General features: G+C 43.2%; 1 protein-coding gene across 1 annotated transcript in view; it reads left to right on the top strand.

Moving 5' to 3' along the window:
* Nucleotides 1–2,390: 2,390 nt before the first annotated feature.
* Nucleotides 2,391–22,551, top strand: part of LOC147622421 (proteasome activator subunit 4-like) — a 41,634-nt gene continuing 21,473 nt past the window's right edge. The window contains exons 1-8 of the mRNA XM_086821975.1: nt 2,391–3,483; nt 19,963–20,065; nt 20,606–20,718; nt 20,862–20,984; nt 21,273–21,389; nt 21,483–21,654; nt 21,780–21,899; nt 22,010–22,077. Of these exons, the coding sequence (XP_086678101.1) occupies nt 3,320–3,483; nt 19,963–20,065; nt 20,606–20,718; nt 20,862–20,984; nt 21,273–21,389; nt 21,483–21,654; nt 21,780–21,899; nt 22,010–22,077 (980 nt within the window). The 5' untranslated portion in view covers nt 2,391–3,319. The remainder of the gene's footprint in view (nt 3,484–19,962; nt 20,066–20,605; nt 20,719–20,861; nt 20,985–21,272; nt 21,390–21,482; nt 21,655–21,779; nt 21,900–22,009; nt 22,078–22,551) is intronic.

The following is a 22,551-nucleotide window of genomic DNA, read 5'->3' as shown; positions in this document are numbered from 1 at the left end:
GCAGAAAAAAGGAGTCCATGTATAGAACTCACTACTGTCATATGTCCTCTCAAGGAGAGTGTTTACAAGAGATCAAGTGAAATGAAGTTTAAAGCTAAAGTTTGCACGTCACACTCTAGAGTTGGTTCCTAAAAGTATATGAGAAGATATAAGGCCCTAATTTAATGAAGCTTTTCTTGTATATCATGCATGTGTAATGGATCCCCCATTACAAGTTATCTTGGTTCAAAATCACTTTGAATATCTCAAAAAAGTGAGAAGAGGAACCTTTGTAAATGCAAAGAGAGACTTGGTATCTTGGTTCTTACTTTCACAAAAGTAAAGGAGTAGTAAATTGCAATGTTTTCTAATATGAACTTGCATAAGGGACAAATGAAAGAGTCATGTCAAAAACTTTATTGGCTTTTGGGTTGCTACTTTACTATTGAAAGCATACACATTACAATGTAGCTTCACCACAAGAAATGATGCACATTTGATCCAAGATTTTGCAATAAGAGAATGTAATTCAATAAAACTTTTTTAAAGTAGCCTTGTTAAAGTCATGCTCACTTTTGAAATCAAGAGGCCCCACCCCCATAACAAATACCTTTGATCTTTATTGGCTTCTTGGTTGTTGCCGCTTTACTATTGAAAGCATAAGCATTAGAATGTCGTTCCACTAACAAGAAATGTTGTACATTCGATCCAAGAATTTACAAGAGCCTTGTTAAAGTCATGCTTACTTTTGAAATCAAGAGGTCACACTATCATAGTAGATATCTTTAATCTTTGATTGGTGTGGCTTCACTTGGCACATCAACGTTCTTGATCTCGCTAAATGATGATCTAACTTGGCAATTGTGGAATTAAAAGAGGAGTTGCATATAGTGGGATCTAAGAAGTGGCCTTGAGTTGATAGATGGGGAGACCTAGGTAGCTCCTTATTTCATTGCAATAGATCTACATGACACAAAGAGGGCATAACTATATCAATTGCTCAAATGGGAGTTGGTAAGGACCTACAAAGTTAGCTTTGGAAAGCCGCAAACTTTATAAGCTTTCCTTATTCTTATGGTTGGTAAGTAAGGATTGGCCTTGAAGTTAGGACATGGTTAGCTTTCCTGAACCCTTACCCACATTTTGTTGACGTTATTGCGAAATCAAGGCATAGTGTTTAAACAATAGTCTTTCATTACATACAAGAGGAAATATAGATTGACTACTCTAGGGATAGCCTTGCAAGACTCATTTAGCTTAGTGACATGGTTCGAGTTGGAATGCATGGAGCTCCATTGCATGGGCCATGAAGACGAGTCCAAGAGTTTGAGTTGTAAGGTTTAGCTTTCAAATAGCACTGCTACATACACTCAATGCGAACTCGAGGTACCTTGGCCTGTACGAGGAGTTGATGCATAACCTCACTCCTTGGGCCCCTTTTAAAGATGTGAGGTGTTTAGATAGGATTTCTCTCGACTTATTTGTAAAAAAGGTACTATTTAAGGTGAGTTGCAATGGGAGCACATGGAGACCTCAAAGCAAACTAGACCATCTTAAAGCTGATTGTTTGATACCCCAAAACATGGCTCTTTTACTAAAAGCATATGGAGACCTCAAAACAAACTAGACCCTATGAAAGCACATTGAAACTAGACACTCTCACTCTAGAGCCATTAATTAATTAATCAAACTACCTCTAATAAATTAATTAATGGCTCTTCCTAAGGTTCTAGCTTAGACCTAGCTTACCTAATATAAATTATATATATATATTTTTCGGGAGGTGTGCCATGTTATACTGTCGTTCGTCGTGTAGCCCCTAGGTATCGAACCCGGGTCCTCATCCTGGAACCCGGCAGTTCTACCAGTTGAGCTACACGCCCGTCCTGCACCACTCTCCCTCCCTCCTTCCCTCCGCCTGCACCACTCTACCCCTCCTCTCTCTCTCCCTTCGCCTGCACCACTCTCCCTCCCCTTCCCTCTGCCTACACCCGTCTCCTCCTCTCTCTCTTCCCCTCGCACTCTTACACATTTCATGAAAGCTTGGAACACTTTAGAAGTCGGCTATTTCCAAAAGTCACTAGAAGAATTAAATCATAACCCAAAAATTTTAAAAATCATAACCCAAAAATTAAAAGCTCTTCTAAGGTTTTTAGTTTCCATTTTTCCTCACTAATTAATTAATAGGTATAAAATTTGGCATCCATATTTAAACACTCTCAGAAGGAGACCTCAAAACAAACTAGGCGAGTCTAATGAGTAGAAAAGGGCAGCTTGGTTCGCTAAAACCAAATGTGGGAGGGGAGCTCAAGTTTCAAGGAAAGCAAGACCACCATGACCTCTTATTTATAAATTTATTGTTCTCAACAATAAAAAATGTTATATATTATGTTGAATGCGGCTCTTCTCCTGTTGTGCGTATGGGCCAGAAGACCGGGAGTCCTCTGTGCCCAATGAGAAGCTCTTCCTCTCACACCTCCAAGATATCTCATATGTTTTGGAGCGTCTACGCGCGCACACCCACAACCCACATAATGCAAAAAAATCAAATCAAAGCAATCTGTATCATTTGCGCAGAGGGCATCTTGACCGACTTTGCCATGCCAAAAAGCCCAAGAAAGGTGAGAGGAAAGCAAAGAGCGAGTCTCTATCATACAAAGAGAGTCTAGAGAGAGAGAGAGAGAGAGAGAGAGTATATCTTTGGTTGTAAAGAAAATAAAGGGTTACGGATCTACACACAGGAATTTCAGGCGTTGATTTTTGATAGAAAATTGGACTTTTTACTGGTATTTGGGGTACCTAGTAGCCTGCTGGTAGTTTACCTGCTTTGCTTCACCGGCAAGGCATGAGCTACGCTACAGCTTAATATACCTGCCTTCTACTACTTAAGATGCCTGCCTTCTACTCCTATAAATTTTACATACCAAATTCCGCTCTGATTTTCTTCAAATGTGCACTTTTTGATGCTGCCCCTGCTTCACCCGCTTAAATTAGCCTTCATTTGCTCCTTACCTAACCTCAATCCATTCCCCACCCACCATAGCTATCCTCTAATTCGGATTAATCTGCTCTCAACCCATCAAAGGCAATCTCTGATTCTGCATCCTATCCTATCATAGGTACTCTCTTATTTATTTGCACCCAGCTACACCCAAACCATTATAGCGACCCCCAAATTTGCACCACTAATCTGCGTCCAACCCATTAAACCAAACACCAATTAAGCATCTGGGTTGGATCTACAACTGAGTTTGGAGTGCCAGGTCATAAGAGACAGAATAAAGGGCGCCAATCGAAAAGCGGAAAATTACCATTTTAGTAACAGGGAGGGGAGCTCAACATGGTGCATTCGTACAACAAGTGGTTGCCTGCACCGGTTGCGGATGAGTTGGATATTGAGTCTCAGAGGTTTCACAGGCTGGTTGGAAGCGTTCAAGAGACCTTGCAAATCAACACTCTCTCTTCAAGGCTTGCCTCCTTACAATGGATCTCTGTGGTTAACACGTAAGTGTGTTTTGCCCTTTACAATAAAAGATCCCCCCTTTCCTGGGCACATTTGTATGTATTTCAACCATTCTTAGGATGCACCTGTAATTATCACAGGAAAAAAGCTGTTTATTGATAAAGAAAGAACCAGTACTAGTGTCATATAGGTCTTATGTAGGGCAAATTATTTGAAAAACAAGCTGAGATAACGTCTTGCCATGCTAAGCCCCATGGCAATATACACGTTCTTCATCTCTCTCTCTTTTATTTTTTGGGGGTGGCATCTAATCAACAGGCTATTGCGTTAGGGCTTCATGTTAACAACGCCCCTTGCCAGTTACAAATTTACATTGATCTCAGCCACGAATTTATTTGCCAAAACTAATATGTATGAGAACTATTGCATCATGGCATGACCCACACTCAGCTCGCCACCCGTGAAATTCATGATCGACTTACTAAGCAACATGTTTTCCTTTGTATTCCTTGCCTTCCGAAGCAAAGACTAAGGTACAAATACTGCCTATTGCATCTGTGAGTATGTCCATAGGTAAGGTATGATGCCAAATTTTGGTACCACAATGATATGTGATAAGGGGCATTTTGGCCCTTATGACTTGGGAGTATGCTTAAAACTTAAGACTTTTCACTGAGTTCCTTCTCCCTTTGGTTGCAAGTTGCGTTTTTTCATGTGCACCTCATTAGTACATAGCCAAGCCTCTGCTGTAAAGGCACTTCCTGTCACAAACAAGATTGCTGCTCAGACTGCAGGAATATCAGATTAGCAGCAATTGGACGAACAAAAAATTAAAGACCGGGCAGTGGAAGAGTTGGCTGGAGCAGGGGCTGTAACAAGGAATCGGCCTCTAGCTCTAAGACCGATCAGGTAGCTGCCTTATTAAGTCTTGGAGGCTGTAGCCACACACAAATTGCTGTCAAAAGTTTGCATTGGCAAGGTCCCAACTTCCAACCCTGTCCTCACATTTTTTCCCAGAAGGAGTCATTTTCCCAGATGTTTGCATCCAAATTTGTTTGCCAACACTGTCCAGTAAGGGTTGGTTGCAAGCTGGGGAAGCCGATGTTCACGTTCGTTAGAGATGTGTCATCTCATTAATCTTGGCTTAAGCATGGGACTTCAATCTCAAGATATTTAATTTTCTGCACTTTGCTGTCCCGTGTGTGTAATGGTGGGGATCAAGCCAGTCTGAACTGTCTTGGGTAGCATTGTTTTTGTTTTAGCCACATTTGCCGAGAGCCAACCAAGGCTGTAGAACTGATGTTGAGTATCTATGAGGTGCTGCAAAGCCTCAAGGATTTGCACAAAATGTACCACATCATCTGAATACATAAGAAACATGACAACATGATTGTAGTAAAACCATAGCCCCGGGGGGAGAGAGAGAATCAACAAGATTGCATCAACGCATGTACCTGCACAAGAGAGAGAGATTGAGCACAAGAGAACTTGCTTCAGATTGATTGCATATAGAAAGTATTACATGAGGGTCCTTTGTATAGGCACATGGCTCAGCCCTAAAAGTAGGTGCGCTAAAGTGCATTCACACTGACCCACACTTACATAAGAGACTATTCATATGCCCATATGTGCATCCACTCTCTGTCCCCTCTAGGAGGTACCTAAGTGGAGATGACCTACATCCAATACTCCCTCTCAGCTCCACGACCAGTGATGCAATAGACAAAGAAGTCCTTTTCCCTCTGCTCTGGAAGTTCATGCCTGATTGCACTACATCTCCCCGATGAGCCAGCTGCATCTGATCAACTCCTTAGATCATGATGAACAACTCCAGTCCTGTAAAAGAAGACAATGACCGGTCCTTTGGGGGCGACCCATGACCAATCCAGGTGTTGCCCCCCTACACCAGCGTGCACTTTGACTTTGCCGATGAAGACCCCATCCATATAACACAAGAGAATCAATTTTCCACATCTCCCTTCTGGATCCAAAGATGTAAAAGGTCTACACAAAGACTAGAAGGCCCATAGAACTAGATGCTGCCTTCTTTGCTTTACGCTTGGCCTTGTCCTTCTTCTTCACCTCACAGACCTTCATGGTGTGGACCTGCATATCACAATACCAACACTTCACCTTTGACCCGGCAACTTGTCATGTAAGTCCTTCACCTGAGTAATGTAAGAAATGACAGAATTACCTTCATTAAGAGACAATCCATACAACTGACTTTCCAGATTGATCACCCTAGTGGGGCTCGTGGTCTCAAATTTTCCCTGCAAAATCTTCCACGCCTTAGCAGATGACTCTGTTGTTTTAATGAGCAGAATCATAAAATCCGACGTAGACATAATGATCAAGGCAAAGGCTTGACCATCACGATCCTCCCAATCTTCAATCAACTTTGAGTCGGCACCTTCTTCTTCATCAATACCTTCTTCATCATCATCAATAACAAGACTCAGCCCAGACGTGTGACCCTTCTCCGGCTTTCCTGGTTTCAATTCCTTGCTTTCAACAATCTTCCACAGCTTGTGGGCAACAAACTGACTCCAGATCTTTATTTTCCACAATGGATAGTTGGATCCATCCAACTTACTCTGCGCTGACAATCCAACAGGTAGAAGAGATGCCATGCCTCAACCCTAAACCAATACTTGTGCCAAAACAACTCAGCAAAAAATGCAAGAACCTTTGTATTTGCAACCCACAGTGAAAAGCACGTGTGGGAGGAAAAACCAGCTGCAAATGAACACTTACGCACGGAAACCAAGATACCTTCACCAGTTTGCAAATTGATGTGCGCTTGACGTGCTTGCCACGCACTTAGACAATGCCCACCACTCACGGGATTTTCGCATTTTGGACCTGCCATTAGCCGAAAACAAAAAAATGGCGAAGCAACTCAGCCGATCCGTTGCAAAAATCTAGTCTGAGCCACTTGATCATTCCTGGTGCACAGCTTTTCTTCTCTCGAACAACTTCCCCTTAGCCGCGCGTGAACAGGAGCTATGGAGGACAAATCAACCTTGGATATAAATAAAGAACTCCAAAAAGCATGCTGCAGACAGCCCTGATAAGCCACAAAGCACTCCACGAAGAAAAAAATGCAGCACCTTTGTCGCCGTTGTGCAGCACACGGCCGGCAAGCTGTGCAGCAGAAAATGAAGCTCCACGTGCTGCCGGCTGCTTCACCCCCACCTCCACGTGGCGCAGCAGAACACGCAGCTCAACGAGCCAAGGATGCCGGCTGCAAAAATGCCTTCACGCCCTGCAAACCGCCATCATGCAGCCCTTCGTGCAAGCAAAAAAAAACAGCAGCGTTTTTTTGGCAAAACACAGATGTCACAGCAAAATAATCTGCACCTTCTCTGATGGTTGCCACAGCACAACGCAGCCCCGCTGGTCCTCTAGCTCAAAACCAAAGCTCTGATACCATGTAGGAGAACTACAGCCGCGGGGAGGGAGAGAATCAACAAGATTGCATCAACACATGTACTTGCACAAGCAAGGGAGAGAGAGAGAGAGAGAGAAAGAAAGAAAGATATATTAAGCGTCTGCTAAAGACCCAATGGGCCTATGAGACCAAAGTGATACAATAATGTCCAGGCATATCTCATCATGGAATGGAAAATAAAACAGAAAGAAGACATAAACATAGCTATCTCACTTGGTTGATACAAAACTGTCCATGGAAACTCATCATGGAAATACTCAGAACATAGAGCAACATCAGCTCCGAGTAGATGGTATACCACTCTCCAAAATATCAAGCATGGGGCTAATGAGTATGGCCGAGAGGTCTCCCTCAGCTATGTCACATGGAAAGGTAGCTCGATGGCGGTGGAGCATGTCTTGGATCTAGAGCTGATGAGGTGATCGTGGTTGACGGGGGGGCCGGGGGTGTCGGGCACGCTGGAGTACGGAGGCTCGGTCCGAGGTAACTCCTTTCGGGTGAGGTGGTCCGGAGCAGCTCTTGGAGGGTCCACAAGATCCACTATATTGGTGTCCTCCACCTCCTGGGTCCGGAAGAAACTGGTGATGGTTGGCTGGCGAGGGAGGGGGCGGGGTGGCTGGGGCTGAAGCTCTCTCAAGAAGGTTTCCATGTGTTTGCGGAGCAGGCCTAGGCAATGCTGGTTGTAGAAGTCAATGATTGTGGAGAGAGAGAGAGAGAGAGAGAGAGAGAGAGAGAGAGAGAGAGAGAGAGCACAAGAGAACTTGCCTCAGATTGATTGCATACAGAAAGTATTACATGAGGGTCCTTTATATAGGCACATGACCCAGCCCTAAAAGTAGGTGCACTAAAGTGCATTCACACTGACCCACTTACTTAAGAGACTGTTCATATGCCCATATGTGCATCCACTCCCTGTCCCCTCTAGGAGGTACATAAGTGGAGATGACCTACATCCAATAATGATGTCCTAGTTTCATAGTTTCACCCATTGTATGAGCTTTTAATTGGAAAACAATTTCCTCCACATAATAGCACTACACATCTATACCAGTGGCCAAAAGTGGATACACAAAGCTAGAAAGGCCACCCTTAGAGTTTCCACGCAGTTGTAATGGGCTGCCTAAGGTAGTGTGCATGGGCAGAATAAGCCGTCCACAGGTTATGCACAGGTAGAGCTGGCTGCCAAAAAGGATTGCGCAGTCAGATGCTTGTCAAAAGGAAGACGGACTGCCAAGAGGCTACACACAGGTAAATGACTTTTTTCAAAAGGAAGACGGACTGCCAAGAGGGGGCGCACATATAGATGGGCTGCCAATAAGAGCTGCGCACAGCAACGATTTGAATTTTGCCAAGAGCTGCGATGGGTGACTTGTTGCTACATTTAGAGGAGGTGGGTGCTGCAGGCAATGCACAGGGAAGCTCAGGGCTGCACTTTGGTTCTGCAAGGCTGCAACTTTAGGTGGGCTGGGGGCTGAGGTGGTGGCGGCAGCATGTAAGAAGGGGTCGTTTGCTTCTGGCCATGCATATGCATGCACCCACACCGTAGTGGTGAATGGGTGCCACATGTAAGGAGGCACCTCCCCACGTGTCCACACAGGTGATTTTATGCATTCTTACATGCAGGTGGGCGCCCCTTTAACATACATATACTCTGAGACAGGCGCCTCTTTTATTAAATGCTTGTGCTCTTATTTAAATGAGGTGTGAACCAACTAATTTTAAACTTTGACGCATAAATGAAGGTTCTTTCCTCCTGTTTGTAGAGAGCATTCCGAGTCAAATACACATCTTATTAGCCCAAGACTCATGGAGGGTGATCCTAAGCATTCCTGGCACATAGTATTCGAACAATCACCCTTCTCAATAGCGTGTACTTGATATACTGATCTCAGGCACGAGTGCCCAGATCCATTGTGCTATTCACTGGTGAGCATGGAGTTCCAGTTGGTGACATCTCCCCCACAGTTGACCTCAATTGGAAAGAGATACCACATCTTCTAAGGTTGCGTTGCCAATATTTTTCTTTATATCACTGCTTTGCCATATTCTTTTCTCAGTGGCAAGACACCATGATAGTGATCAAGAGTGCAGGATGTTCCTTCTTGAGTTCCACGGGTAGTTCTCCGTATTGGTCCAATCTGTGGAAGAACACTGTCTCCACTTGGATGCAATCTCCATGAAAGGAAACCGAACTCAATCCACAAGGTGTCCTCTTTCACAGTGTGTTTATTGAAGACATTGTGTGTGTGTTTTTGTTTGTTTGTTTGTTTTTTTTTGCGCTTAAAAGAACACGAGTAACATTTGGAGTGATTCTAGAGTTGTGGAAAGAGAACGAGCTTTACATTAGTAAGAAGTCCTTTTTCTTTACTTAGGTGGCGTGTGTTGGATACATCATTGGTTGAGACATTGAATGAGTAGAATTAGGGTTAGGGTTTCATGTGAGAGACACACACACAGAGAAGAAGGGAGAGAGAGAGAGAGACATATGTGGGGATAAGTCAACTCACCAAGTGAGTGTGTGACTCCCCTATCACACATGTATATTTGCACTAGTACACATAGTGCACTTAGTACATTAAAAGTACTAAGTGTACTATGTACTATAACTTATGGGCTTGTACACACTATAAGGGTGGGCATAATGCCTTTACCCCAACAACCTCCCACTTAAAGGCAAAGTGCCCTTAAATGAAGGAAAAGAAAAAATCAGCATGTACATGATAATATACAAGGCCATATCAAGGCTGAAACTGGTCTCATCCAATGCCCATCAAGTGTCTGCAATGAGCAAACCGCTTCGGAGGCAAACTCTGTCAACAGATGAGCCGGGTTGTCATCTGTATGAATCTTAACAAGCTGAATTTGCTTGTTCTCTATCACCTCTCTGATGAAGTGATACTTCACATCCACATGCTTCGTCTTTGCATGAAAGACAGGGTTCTTTGCCAACTGGATGGCACTCTGACTGTCACAATGCAACAATGGAATATCCCCTGTATAACCCAAATCAACCACTAACCGAGATAGCCATAATGCCTCCTTGCAAGCCTCTGTGGCTGCAACATACTCGGCCTCTGTAGTAGATAAGGCTGTGCACTTCTGCATCCTGGATATCCATGACACAGCACCTCCTGTGAATGTAAACACATAACCGGTAGTAGACTTCCGGTTATCTGGATGACTGGCATAATCTGAATCCGTGTAACCATGCACTAATGCATCCTGTTTGCCAAAACAAATGCACATATCCTGTGTACCCTTCAGGTATCTCATGACACCTTTCACTGCTTCCCAATGCTTCTTGCCAGGTTTGGCCATGTATCTAGAAACCACTCCCACTGCAAATGCAATGTCCGGCCTAGTAGCAACCATGGCATACATGAGACTGCCACAAGCTGAAGCATACGGAATCTTGGCCATATCAGCCCTGTCACTATCTGACTGTGGGCTGTCCATAGCACTGAGTTTCACATATGGAGGCAAAGGAGTACTAGTCTTCTTCCCCCCGTCCATATTGAACCTCTGCAAAACTTTGCCAATGTATTCTTTCTGAGACAAATACAACACATGCTGATTTCTATCCCGAAGTATCCGCATACCCAAAATGTGATTTGCATCACCCAAATCCTTCATATCAAAGGTTTGATGTAGCCTCTTTTTCAAGGTATCCATCTGTTTACGAGATTTCCCGGCAATCAACATATCATCAACATACAAGATGAGGATCAATAGACTGCCATCCAAAGCTTTCTTGGTGTATAAGTAGTGATCTATGTCACTTCTCCTGAAATTCTGGGATTTCATGAATGTATCAAATTTATGATACCATTCCCTTGGTGCCTGTTTGAGCCCATAAAGACTCTTTTTCAGCTTGCATACAAGCTTCTCCTTTCCATTCACTGCATAACCCTCTGGCTGTTGCATATATATCTCCTCATGGAGATCACCGCCCGTGAAGAAAAGCAGTCTTCACATCCATCTGAATCAAATCCAGATCATCATGAGCAACCAAAGCTAATACAGCTCTAAGTGTGGTCATTTTGACCACTGGAGAGAAGATCTCATCAAAGTCCACACCATATTTCTGCTTGAAGCCCTTAGCCACTAACTTGGCTTTGTATCTTGGCTTTGCATCTGGTGCAACTTTGAGCCTGTAAACCCACTTGCATGGCAAAACCTTCTTGTCTGCAGGCAAATGCACCAACTTCCATGTTCCATTTTTGTGCAGAGAATCCATCTCTGACTTCATGGCACGCTCCCAAAGAGCCTGGTCTGCCCTCTGTAAAGCCTCCTTGTAACAAGAGGGCTCCCCATAGTCAGTGAGCATCAAGTAGTCAACCCCTGGAACAAACCTGTCAGGGGCTCTGGAGGGTCTTGTGGACCTCCGTACCCAATGACCATCATTTGCAGGTTGCTGTCCAGCCTGCATATCACCTATTGGTGGCTCCTGTTCCATGCCATAAGGCTGAAAAATCATGCCCGGTATCTCCTCTAACTGTGGGATATCCATAGGGATATCTTCTGCCATCTCTGGCTGTCCATTTGGACCATTTTCGGCACCATTTAAGGGCTGGTTTTGCTGCTGTAATGGCTGATTTACAGCCCTTGGTTGTTGTCCATGATGTCCATCATCATCAAAGATGACTCTGCTAGGCTCCTGTTGCCTTGCAGGCTCCTTATACATGCATGTTTCATAAAAAATGACATCATTGCTGCATATAATCTTTCTATTCACGGGATCCCAAAGTCTATACCCCATTTCACCTTTGTCACCATATCCTAGGAATATGCATTTGTGAGACTTAGGATCAAGTTTGGTGCGCATTTCCCTGCGTATGTGCATGTACGCAACGCAACCAAACACTCTCAAGTGCTTGTATGACGGAGGCTTCCCTGTCCATACTTCTTCTGGCACTTTCCCACCAAGCCTCGTGTTAGGTGACCTGTTTATAAGATGAACGGCTGTCATAACAGCTTCAGTCCAAAAACCATGAGGTAATGCAGCATGTGACAACATAGAACGGACCTTCTCCTGAATGGTCCTGTTCATCCTCTCTGCTGTCCCGTTTTGTGGAGGATCATAAGGAGTAGAGAGCTCCCTCTTGATGCCTTTAGCATCACAAAAGTCCTGAAACTGTTTGGACATATACTCTCCACCATTGTCGGAACGCAAAGCCTTCAGTGTTTTGCCAGTTTGATTCTCAACATGAGCAACAAACTTCTGAAACACTGAGAATGTATCACTCTTCAAACGAAGAGGATAAACCCACACCTTGCGTGTGGCATCATCAATAAAAGACACAAAATATTTTGCCCCTCCCAAAGAAAGCTGAGGCATCTCACATACATCTGTATGCACAAGCTCTAATTGAGCATCTTTCTGTCCAAGAGCTTTCTTGTGGGGGCACTGGAGTTGCCTGCCATATATACAATGCTCACAAAACTGAAAACTTGAAAACTTTAGAGAAGGCAAGTAACCCAAACGAGACAATTGCTCCATTCCTTTGACACTCATGTGTCCCAACCATGGTTAGTTAGTATGAAAGGTACGATACGGTACGGTACGATAAAATACGGTACTAATTGGTACCATAAAATTTTTTGAGGTACGGTACGATATTAGTACGTTTTTTTTAAAAAAATACTTCCTAAACTTAAAAATTGTAGACAAGAAGTTACAAAATAGTAGAACCATGAACATAATGTCATCATGCCATTAGAGTACAAAATTGCTACAAAAGGATAGGCCAAAAACTCATGGCATGGGCGACCGCCAACATGCGTACATACATGATACTACAGACTACAATACATCATCGATGGGCTAGAAGGAGACAGATGCCCAATGCCTAGAGAGCTATAACATATCAAAAGTCTACATCATCACCAACATCTGCATGATCATCAACATGATCACTACTAGAGTGTCCATCAAGAGAGTTCTGTGAAGAGGACTCTTCGAAGGTGGACGAGACACTCTGGGGATCATTCTCGCTAAGTAGGTTGCCATCATCATCAAACAAGGGCTCTCTAGGTAGTGGGGTATCATCATGAGGGGGCAATGGAATATCATCATGAAGGCGGGGATTGGAGCTCGAGGATTCCCTAATATGGCAATGGCAAGTGCACACGCTCCTGACAAATAGCTCCCTATAGGCTGCAAAGGGCGATGAATGGCTCTCTAAAAGACTGAAATTGCTCCACGCAACAACAACAACAACAACAACAACAACCACAAAAAAAAAAAAACTCATTTCGTACGGTATCGCACGAATCCGTACCGTACCGTACCGTACGGCAGGTACGTACGGTTTCAGCCGTACGACGTACGGAATCAACCTTGGTCCCAACCGGCTATGCCACATAGAGATTTCCGGCAGCTCGGTTGCATTTACATTAGCATGGTGACAAACACCTGCATGCATGAAGTAAAGAGTGTCCACCTCAGGAAGGGTTGAAGGTCAGACAAGTTATGGAAGTGGCCGTGGTTTTGGCAGGGGTAGACGGTTTATTCCTACATGTTGGAATTGTGGTGAATTGGGACATATAAGTCCCGACTGTGATAAGCCTCAGCGAATGGGGGGTGATATGTATCCCTTACCCTTTGAGATTCCCAATAGAGCAAATGATTATGGAATTGAAATTAAAGGTGAAGCAGGAACCAGTGGGTTGACAAATGAGGAGAAGGGTAAAACTAAGGTGGTGGATGTGGTCACCCTTGAGAAGACGAAGGAGACAGAAGCTGATGTAATGCCTTTGGGGAAACGGACGCCACAGGAAAGGGAAGGCAGGGATGCTGCAGGGCCTAGCAAGAAGAAAGGTAAAGTGAAGGAAGGAGGGGATGTAAAGGTCAAGCGGAAGCAAAAATCTCGTAGGAAGTTTCAAGTAACTGATTTTCCACTAGGGGTTGGGCAGAATAGCTACAATTTGCAGGAGGACATGGCTGGAAGGAAAGCTAATATTACTTTTGGGCGATTGATAGAATTAGCTCCCAAATTGAAACGTCAGTGGAAAAGACTTGTGAATCCGAGAGAGAAGGAACCTGCCAGAGGGATAGTGACTGTTTTATCTGTTGAGGAATTGCCTGATATATGTCCTGTGGTGGATGTATGGTACAAAGGGAAGAATTTGGGAGAGGCATATATAGATGGTGGTGCACAAGTTTGTGTAATCACACTAGCAGCTGTGGAGAGGCTTGGTCTTGATATTACTGAAGCGTCTGGTTTCCGTATACGATTGGCCAATCACCAGAAGGTCAAATGCTTAGGTGCGATCAAGAAGTTAGAACTGCAGGCTTTTGATGTAAGGGTGCTTGTAGACTGTCATGTTATGCCGGCAGGAATGGGTGTATTCCCCATCATTTTGGGAAGGCCATGGCTAAGAGCGGTGAAAGCTGTTCAAGATTGGAGGAAAGGGGTCATTACTCTATATGACAAGCGAGGGGATAAAAAGCAGTTCAATATGGATAATCAGAAGCCTGTTGATGATGAAGAGGAAAATGAAGCTGATTTGAGTATTGATGATACGACTAGTAGCACCACTACTAGTGAGGGAACAGATGACACTTCATCCAGTGAGGAGGATGCAGAGATGGCTGCCCTGGTTATTGATGAGGAAGTGCTTGGTGATGAGGTTGCCAAACAAGAAGAGGCCATACAAGAAGAATGCGAGGAAGTACAAGTGAATTATGAGCAAAGGTATGCATGTGATGTGAAAGAGTATGCTTTTGAGTCTTTGGATGATGTACCTTTGTGGGATGAGTGGGATATAGAAAGTCTGCAGGATGATGAACCTGAGTTGGAGCTAGATGATCAGATGTGCATTAATATTAAGAAAGCCACAAGCAGAATTGATGCTATGAAGGAAGAGCAACACGAGCAGACTATGAATGATGTTGATGCTATGGATGAGATTATGGATGCTGTGATAGATGAATTGAGCATACAGGAACTGAGGTGGATGCTTTGGCAATGGTGCCTTTTGAAGGGGAGTTTGTTTTGCCTGTAGTGGTTGGCTTTTATGGTGATGTTTCTTATGTTGATGGACAAGAAAGTGCTATAGCACAGCAGGTCTTTTTTGATGAAGCTTTCATCAGTTATTACCCTCAGCAGGAGTTGCTTCACTGGTTTTCCAATATTAGCATTGATCATATCAATGATTTTGGAATTGAGATGAGGCAGGATGCTATGTATGTCAAGAGCTTTGTTTCCAGAAGTTCTTATATTATGCTGTGGGATGTGGGATGGCAGACTACGCCTTGGAAAGATGACAGTGTTTTCTCGAACACAGCGAGGTCGTAAGACTCCAGAACAGATTCCATCATAACTTTCCAGATGCCGTAGTTGTTCCCGTCCAACTGACGGTCCACCGGGAATGTGGGGAGTGTAGGGATCTTCGCATGTCTCTCGGCCATCTCTAACAAATCTGCCATTGCGGGAATGTACTCTGAAAAAGGGTGGGTGGGTGGGAACAAAGAAGAACTAACACCTGCAAGTGGCTGTCCAGCAAATCCGCCCGCCATCCTCTTGCTTCTCCTCTTCCTAAACAGTCCCGTACAGTCCACCAATCAGCAACACAACAGTCCCCCTCTTGCTCACACAAATCCCAAGAACTATCTAGAGCCTAGGCTTTGATACCATGTCAGAATACGCAGCGGAGATGATGACCATATATGGGAACACAAGAGCAAAACGCAATGCAGAAAATAACAGCACAAGAGAGAGAGAGATAGAGGCGTGTAACTCTGCTCTATATACACAAAAAGAATCCCGGAATGATACAAAATGGAATGGGGGCCATGGGGCCATTTTATATGGCCCCAAATACCCAATTGGCCTGTGCTAAAGGCAGCCGACTGCCTCACGACTGGTGTCATCCAGTCAGCCATCATCAGAGAGGTTCATGACCTGTATAATCCAGTCGGCTTGCTCCAGAAGGTGAACACGTTCACACTAGTGCAGTCGGCCAGCCAGTGGGTCATCCTGCCATCATAGGGCAGCCACCCAAACCATGAAAAAATAGGGAAAAATGGAGAAAAAATATGGAGAGTGGGGAAAAATGAGAACAACACCTACAAGGGCGGGCACACCCACAACAAAGGTCATGGTGTCTACAGAAAGATAGGAGATGACTTCTAACAATAACCAGCGTGCCAACTGGACCACCAGCCATGACCCATGGGCTGGCCTCTGGTGGCCCACGCCAAGTCTTCTTATGCTTATTGCTTCATATGCTAATGCTTTTGATGCACAAACCTAATGCTAAAGCCGACTACTAAATGCACTTATCTGATGAATTCTCCAAGTGTGTTAAGAGGATTGACTCCAGACTGATCTCTATGGCTCGGAGACTGACCTACGTAGCTCGTGTTTGATTGTCCCTGGACTGAGGGCTCACAATGAGGTCACGACCTACGACAAATATTCCTAAAAAAGGTATTACGTCTGTACAAATGTTGCATTGATGATGATGCTAGTGTGCACTGTGTACCCTAGTGCAGGGTGCACGTGACATTCCCTTCTGCTTAGCTTGGCGGTAGGTTCAAGGCTTCCAAGTAGCCCGCCAATAACTGGGGGTACTCCTGAAAGAACTCTTCATCTGGCCATACTGCAACATGGGTTTCTCGATCCTTGAACTTCGTATAAAATTGTCTTATTCTTCAATCGGGGTCCGGAACTATGCTTCCATCTGTGGAGGAGAATTTGTTCAAGCTCTATGCATTCTGCTTCGTTGATCATATTTGGTTGTTGCTCTTATGAAACATTCTACAATGTTGGACCTACATATTGCTTCAACCAAGAAACATGAAAGACATTGTGTATAGGCCAACTTCTGGCAACTTTTAACTTTAGAGAGACATCACTTAACTTTTGAATGTCGGAAAAAGTGCCAAAACTACAGAATGAAAGCTTGGGACAACGCTTGCCCACCTGATGCAGCCGTTGCTTCATGATGCGGAGATATACCCAATCCCCTTCCTTAAAGTTGACATCTTGCCTGGATTTATTGGCTTGCTGGGTATAAGCTTCCTGAGCTTTCGCAAGGCGCTCCTTAACTAACTCAATGATTTTCAAAAATGTTTCGGTAGTGTTGTTGGCCTCTAGAGATGGTGATACCTGTCTCATCAAAAGAGACGAGAACCAACGACCAAATGCTGCCTTATACTGCGTACGACCAATACTCGATGAGTGAGTATCATTTGAAGGAGATAGCACAGGCGAAAGCATAAACATTAAACATATGAGAGAGTGCAAAGGAGATTGAGAGAGTTGGACAAGATCACCTTTTATAACAGCAGTAAAGCTTTACAATGGCAATAGCCAACAACTGAGTGTTGAACTATGTGCAAGGGAAGTGGATGGTTGAGTGAATAATGGGAAACTCCTTATATAGTGCAGTAGGGACCTAGCCGACTGTCACTAGGGTTGGCCGACTGGCCCTGGACAAATAAATAGGAGAAAAATACAATAAAATACCAGATAAATGGTAAAGCCCCAAAACACAGAGATGCACAAATTCTAACACCCCCTTTGCAGCTCATAGTATGCCAGAGTCGGAAGAAGATAAGTCACGAATACTGGAATCACCTCGGAGAGAGCGTCCACCAACCTATTTCCTCGAAACCAAATGCCACCACGAACAACAAGGAACTTTGCTTGGCCACGAATTCCTACACAAGCGTGCAGTGAACTCCAAGAATAGATGATGAGCTGTTGGACACACCGCACCCATAATCCCCAACAGTGGACGGAACACATCACGTCCCAAAAGCCTTGAACAATGAACTTGGAACAGATGCAGTTCATAATATCTGCTGTACCAATGATAACCATCTCTTGCCAGATGTTTAATGCTTGGAACTCCGAATCACAGTCCCCATGCACCAGTAAGTGGAGTTGCAATCAGCCCCCTCCCGCCCACAAGCCTCTTCTGGCTGGAATCACTTGGGGGAAAACTGCATGTGTACTAGAGAAGTACACCATCTGGGTTCTAAGCCGGAAGCGCCGTGGGAGCCCTAGAAGTGGTACTAGAATCTGTATCACTATCATGAGTCGTGTTTGTCTTTTTTCTGAGATGAAGCCTTACCTTGGTCTTGTCCTTCTTCTTGGACAAACAATCTCTGGATGGATGGCCTCTTTTTCCACAATTAAAGCAGTGACTCCGACCTTTCTTTTGAACTGAGGAAAGTGGCTGGTCAGAACTGTTGACTAACACCTTCAACTTACCCTGTAAGATGAGAACGGACTCCTCCTCGAAAAGTAGGGAGCTAGATAACCTTCTGCTACTTGTTTGAACTAGAAGAATCCATGTAGTTCAGGCCAGCTGCATTTCTAATGAGGGAAAGTGCCAGCAGTAGATGGATTAAGTAGCCGGAACAACATAGTCAAGAGAGATTCAAAGTGCAACCAGGCAAACATTCAGTGAGCATATAGCATTCTGTTTAAATACATTCTGAGCCCATGCATGACAGGAATAGCCATGGCTCATGAGTGATGAGGTGCAAAATACATGCAGACTTTGCCTCAGAAACAGGTTTCCCTTTCTTAGCTGTTGAAGGTGGAGTTTGAAACCCCCCCTTTCCCTCTTCCCCTCAAAAAAAAAAAAAACAGTGGCTCTAAAGAACAGAACTTCACTAAGTATGACAAATACTAAGTGTTTGTGTCTATAAGGAGGCAATGATGTATGTGACATCCCTCTTTCTTGGCATGCAACCATAGTTGCATGCAACAGAAATGGCCACCCCCTAGGAAATGAAAACAGCTCCGAAGTGGGAAACTACAATGGTAGGTATAAAGTAAAAGAGGGAGGGGGGGGGGGGGGATAAGGGAATATAAATTATTAAGGGGAAAAGGAGGTAATTTTGAAAGGTGAGCAGATGGGAATGAAATAGAAGAAATTACAGGGAGAAATTAAGGGAATTGTAAAATTTGTGGATTGAAAGAATAGTGGGTCCACTTAGGGGAAATAAAAATTGAAGTGAAACCAGGTCTATTTTGTAAAAAACAAAAATCGAGGCATAAATTGAGAGAAATTGGGGAGAAATCAAGAATTTGGAGATTGGGCATTTTGGTTTTTGTGAAAACTAGACATACTACGTTTTGTGCAATTGCTTCAATGTATGAATTGAATCAAATACAAATCGGGTGTTTCTGATCCTTATGAGTGCATATGGTAGTCAAAGGGTGAGGGACCCGTTTTCCACAGTGGCCATGGGCGGGTGCTGTTTCCAGTCTCAAGTGTATCACGAGATGTTTACAGAAACAGCTGTCTCTCAGCCGTTTTCTTGCCATAGCGCAATGCTACTGGTTACGTCAACCGTTTTGTTTTGCCCAAAATGTATCTGGAAATGCTATTTGGCTATTTTTTTGGGTCTGCAACAGCCGTTTCCTGCAACTGAAGTGAAGCGATACAACTCTATTATCTATCCATACCCAAGTACTCGTGTCTTTTTCTCTTCCTGGCAGTCCTAGCCCAATATATATTCATGACTTATGGGGGTTTGAGACCCTTTATGTGCACCCAGAAGCTGCTTTTTTCCAGAAAAAGAGTCAAATCTATCATAAGAACGTACTACTCTTGCAAAAAAATCATCTCATTCCTCTTGACTGAGTGCTATTTGACACTGTCTATGATGAAAGGCAACTAGAAGGTTATTGTTTCGGCAGCGGAAAGCTTAAAGTATTGCGTGTGAAGGGGAAGCATTAAGTGACAAGCTGTACATAAATATTAATGTAATCTAACATCGAACAACAAGAAGCATGTATGACAAAGATTATAAGTGGACATATCTGTTAGGGGATTGTATTATGAAGGTTTCTACAGCTACATGCCATTTGTAACTGAAAGCTAATGTAAAAAGCTCCACATGTTTTGTCCATGTGAACCATTTGTAACTGAAAGCTAATGTAAAAAGCTCCACATGTTTTGTCCATGTGAACCATGTAACTGAAAGCTAATGTAAAAAGCTCCACATATTTTGTCCATGTGAACCATTTGTTTTGTTTAAAGTGCTCATGCTGGGTATGGCTTGACAAGAAAAAAGCTAACATAGAGATGACTTTGGCAGGTTCATGAAGGCCAAGAGTACACTTGCAATAGACGATGTGGAAAACTTGGCAAAAGCAGCTTTGAATATTGTGCTGAAATCGTCTGACAGTTTATACATCCAGGTGCAATTTTATAGCTACTTCCTACCACCGAGTGGTGCAACGTCTGGTTGCTATATGGTGCATCAGTATAGAGCTATGAGAAACCTTACTTGCCTTGTGCTACATAATATCACAAGAAAAAACACTATATAGGTATTCGTATGTATGCACATAATGTGAGCATGACACATGTACATATGTATGTATATACATGTAACACAAAATATGATGAACATGTGATTGAATATATGTATGTGTGTATTTTTGCATATAATGTTGGCATATACATACATATACGTATTCAAAACTCTAATATATGTATGCTTATACTTACAAAGCAACATGTGATTGAAACTCTATATATGCATGTGTAATGTATGCATACAATGTGGCCACGCACATACATATGTACATAATAACAATGAAACATGTGATTGAAACTCTATATAGGTATGTTCATTCTGCATGTACGCATATAATGCAGGTATGGACATACATATATGTGTATACATGTACTTATCATATAATGAAACATCTAATATCTCACTAATCTCAATGCAGACTAGGTGGGCCAACTGCTTATCTCGAGTGTTATCAAAATACCGAAAGCAACTAAAGTTCGAAATAGATTGGAGGCCACTATACACTCTGCTTCTAAATATTCATTTTGAAAGGTATGCCACCTTAGTCAATTATCAAACTGCCGCACTATCAAGAAAGGTGTTGTGTGTGTTGTTTGGTGTTTGCAAGCACATTCAATCATGTTACTGCTAAGGTTTGCTTCTACTAAGACATTTTTACACTGACATTATCTCAGGCGTCTTTCATACGAAGGGCTTAGTCTGAAACACAGTCACCTTCAAAATATCGTGTACCTGACGGAGACTTGCAGGAGGTTCTTCAAAGTGGGTTCATGTGCTGAAATATGGCTCGAATTCAGGTCAATATGTTTGAAAGGAGCATGGGCACTGTTGGAATAAATTTAATGTGTCATGGAAATTGGTTGTTATGTTGATCATCTGTCCTAATTAAGTGTTGTGGGTTTTCTATGATGTTGGATTGGATGGCTCGAACAAGTCTTGGTTCTATATAATGTAGGCATGTATATACATATGCATGTGTATGTATGCATATGATGTGAGAGCGCATGAATATGCATGTCTGTGAATGTATCTGAATAATGTGGCCATGCTCATACACTTACATGACTACTTGTGCCAATCTGTAGACCTAAACTTGAAGATATCTCGCATAATTCGGCTTTGGAGGCAGCAGGGTTCCTCTCTCTCTTCCTGTCCACCAAATCAGAAAAGAAAGCAGAGGCGGGCAAATCCTTCTTTACCGGGTATAGTAATTTGGTGTAAATAGCTTTGATGGGTTGCTAGCTAGTGCTTTCATCTCTCTATGACAAATCACACTCTAGTGCACACTCTGGCAGGGCCTGGTTAGCAGAGTGCCTTGAATTGTGGTCAGCAATACCGACTTGTCATTATTGGAATATACAATGGGCTTCCCTTTTGAGCCGGTGTATCAAGCATCAAGTTCTGAGCCCTTCTGATTGGGAGCCCTTCTTACCGGAGCTTTTTACAAACTTCTTGAATGCTTTCGAGGTAATATGCTCAGCGTCAACTTTGGTGGTTTTGCCTTGGATTTATATGCTCTCCACCATGGTCAACATGTGTTTTTAAACCCCCTGTAAAATGCATATTATGACACTTCCTGTTATCTTCACTAGGTGCCTGTTGGCAAGTCTGGTGTACGATCACCGATTTACAGGAGGATCCCTGTAGAGATCAAGCGTGCTTTCCATACTAGCTGGGCACCAGGGTTATCTACACTTTCTGCTAAATCAATTGTAGGGTTTTTTAGTTGTGATTATCTCACAAAACACTATCTTCTTTGTGCTTGGTTTATGATTGTTTTGGCTTGTTTCTCTGACTCAATGCTTGAATGCATGATGTGTAGGTGTACCTACTTAGTCCTTATGGCTCGGCTCAGGCACATTTTGACACAATGATCGAGTTTTTGGAACAGTAATGCCACCTTCTTTTTGGCACTAGTATAGAATGTTTGATTGGTTTATTCATTCATGCTTCATCTCACTTCAATGCTTTGAAAAGTGGCAAGCATAGTTGTATGGTCTGTATGAGGGTGAAATGGTGTGTGTGTGTGTGAAATGAAATGAAATGTTATATTAACGTCTTCAAAAGGCCATAATGACCTATGAGACCAAAAAGTTACATCATGGTGGATCTGATACAATGTCTGGATAAAAAACCAGAAAATGAAAAATAAAGATGATACTACTGGCACCTAGAAAATGAAAGAAAGAAAGAAACATATATTAACATCTTCAAATGAGAGAGAGAGAGAGAGAGAGAGAGAGAGAGAGAGAGAGAGAGAGATATTAACGTCTACGAGAGGCCAAAGTCGGCCTATGAGACAAAAAATAATACAACTGTGTTCTTCCGGTCATCGGAAGAAAAGAAAGAAAAGAAAAAGTGTGC

The sequence above is a fragment of the Cibotium barometz genome, chromosome 28 (assembly GCF_041138505.1).
Source record: "Cibotium barometz isolate CiBa-2024 chromosome 28, ASM4113850v1, whole genome shotgun sequence".
NCBI lineage: Eukaryota > Viridiplantae > Streptophyta > Polypodiopsida > Cyatheales > Cibotiaceae > Cibotium > Cibotium barometz.
The sequence above is the reverse complement of the archived record's forward strand: the minus strand, read 5'-3'. Positions and strand labels throughout refer to the sequence as shown.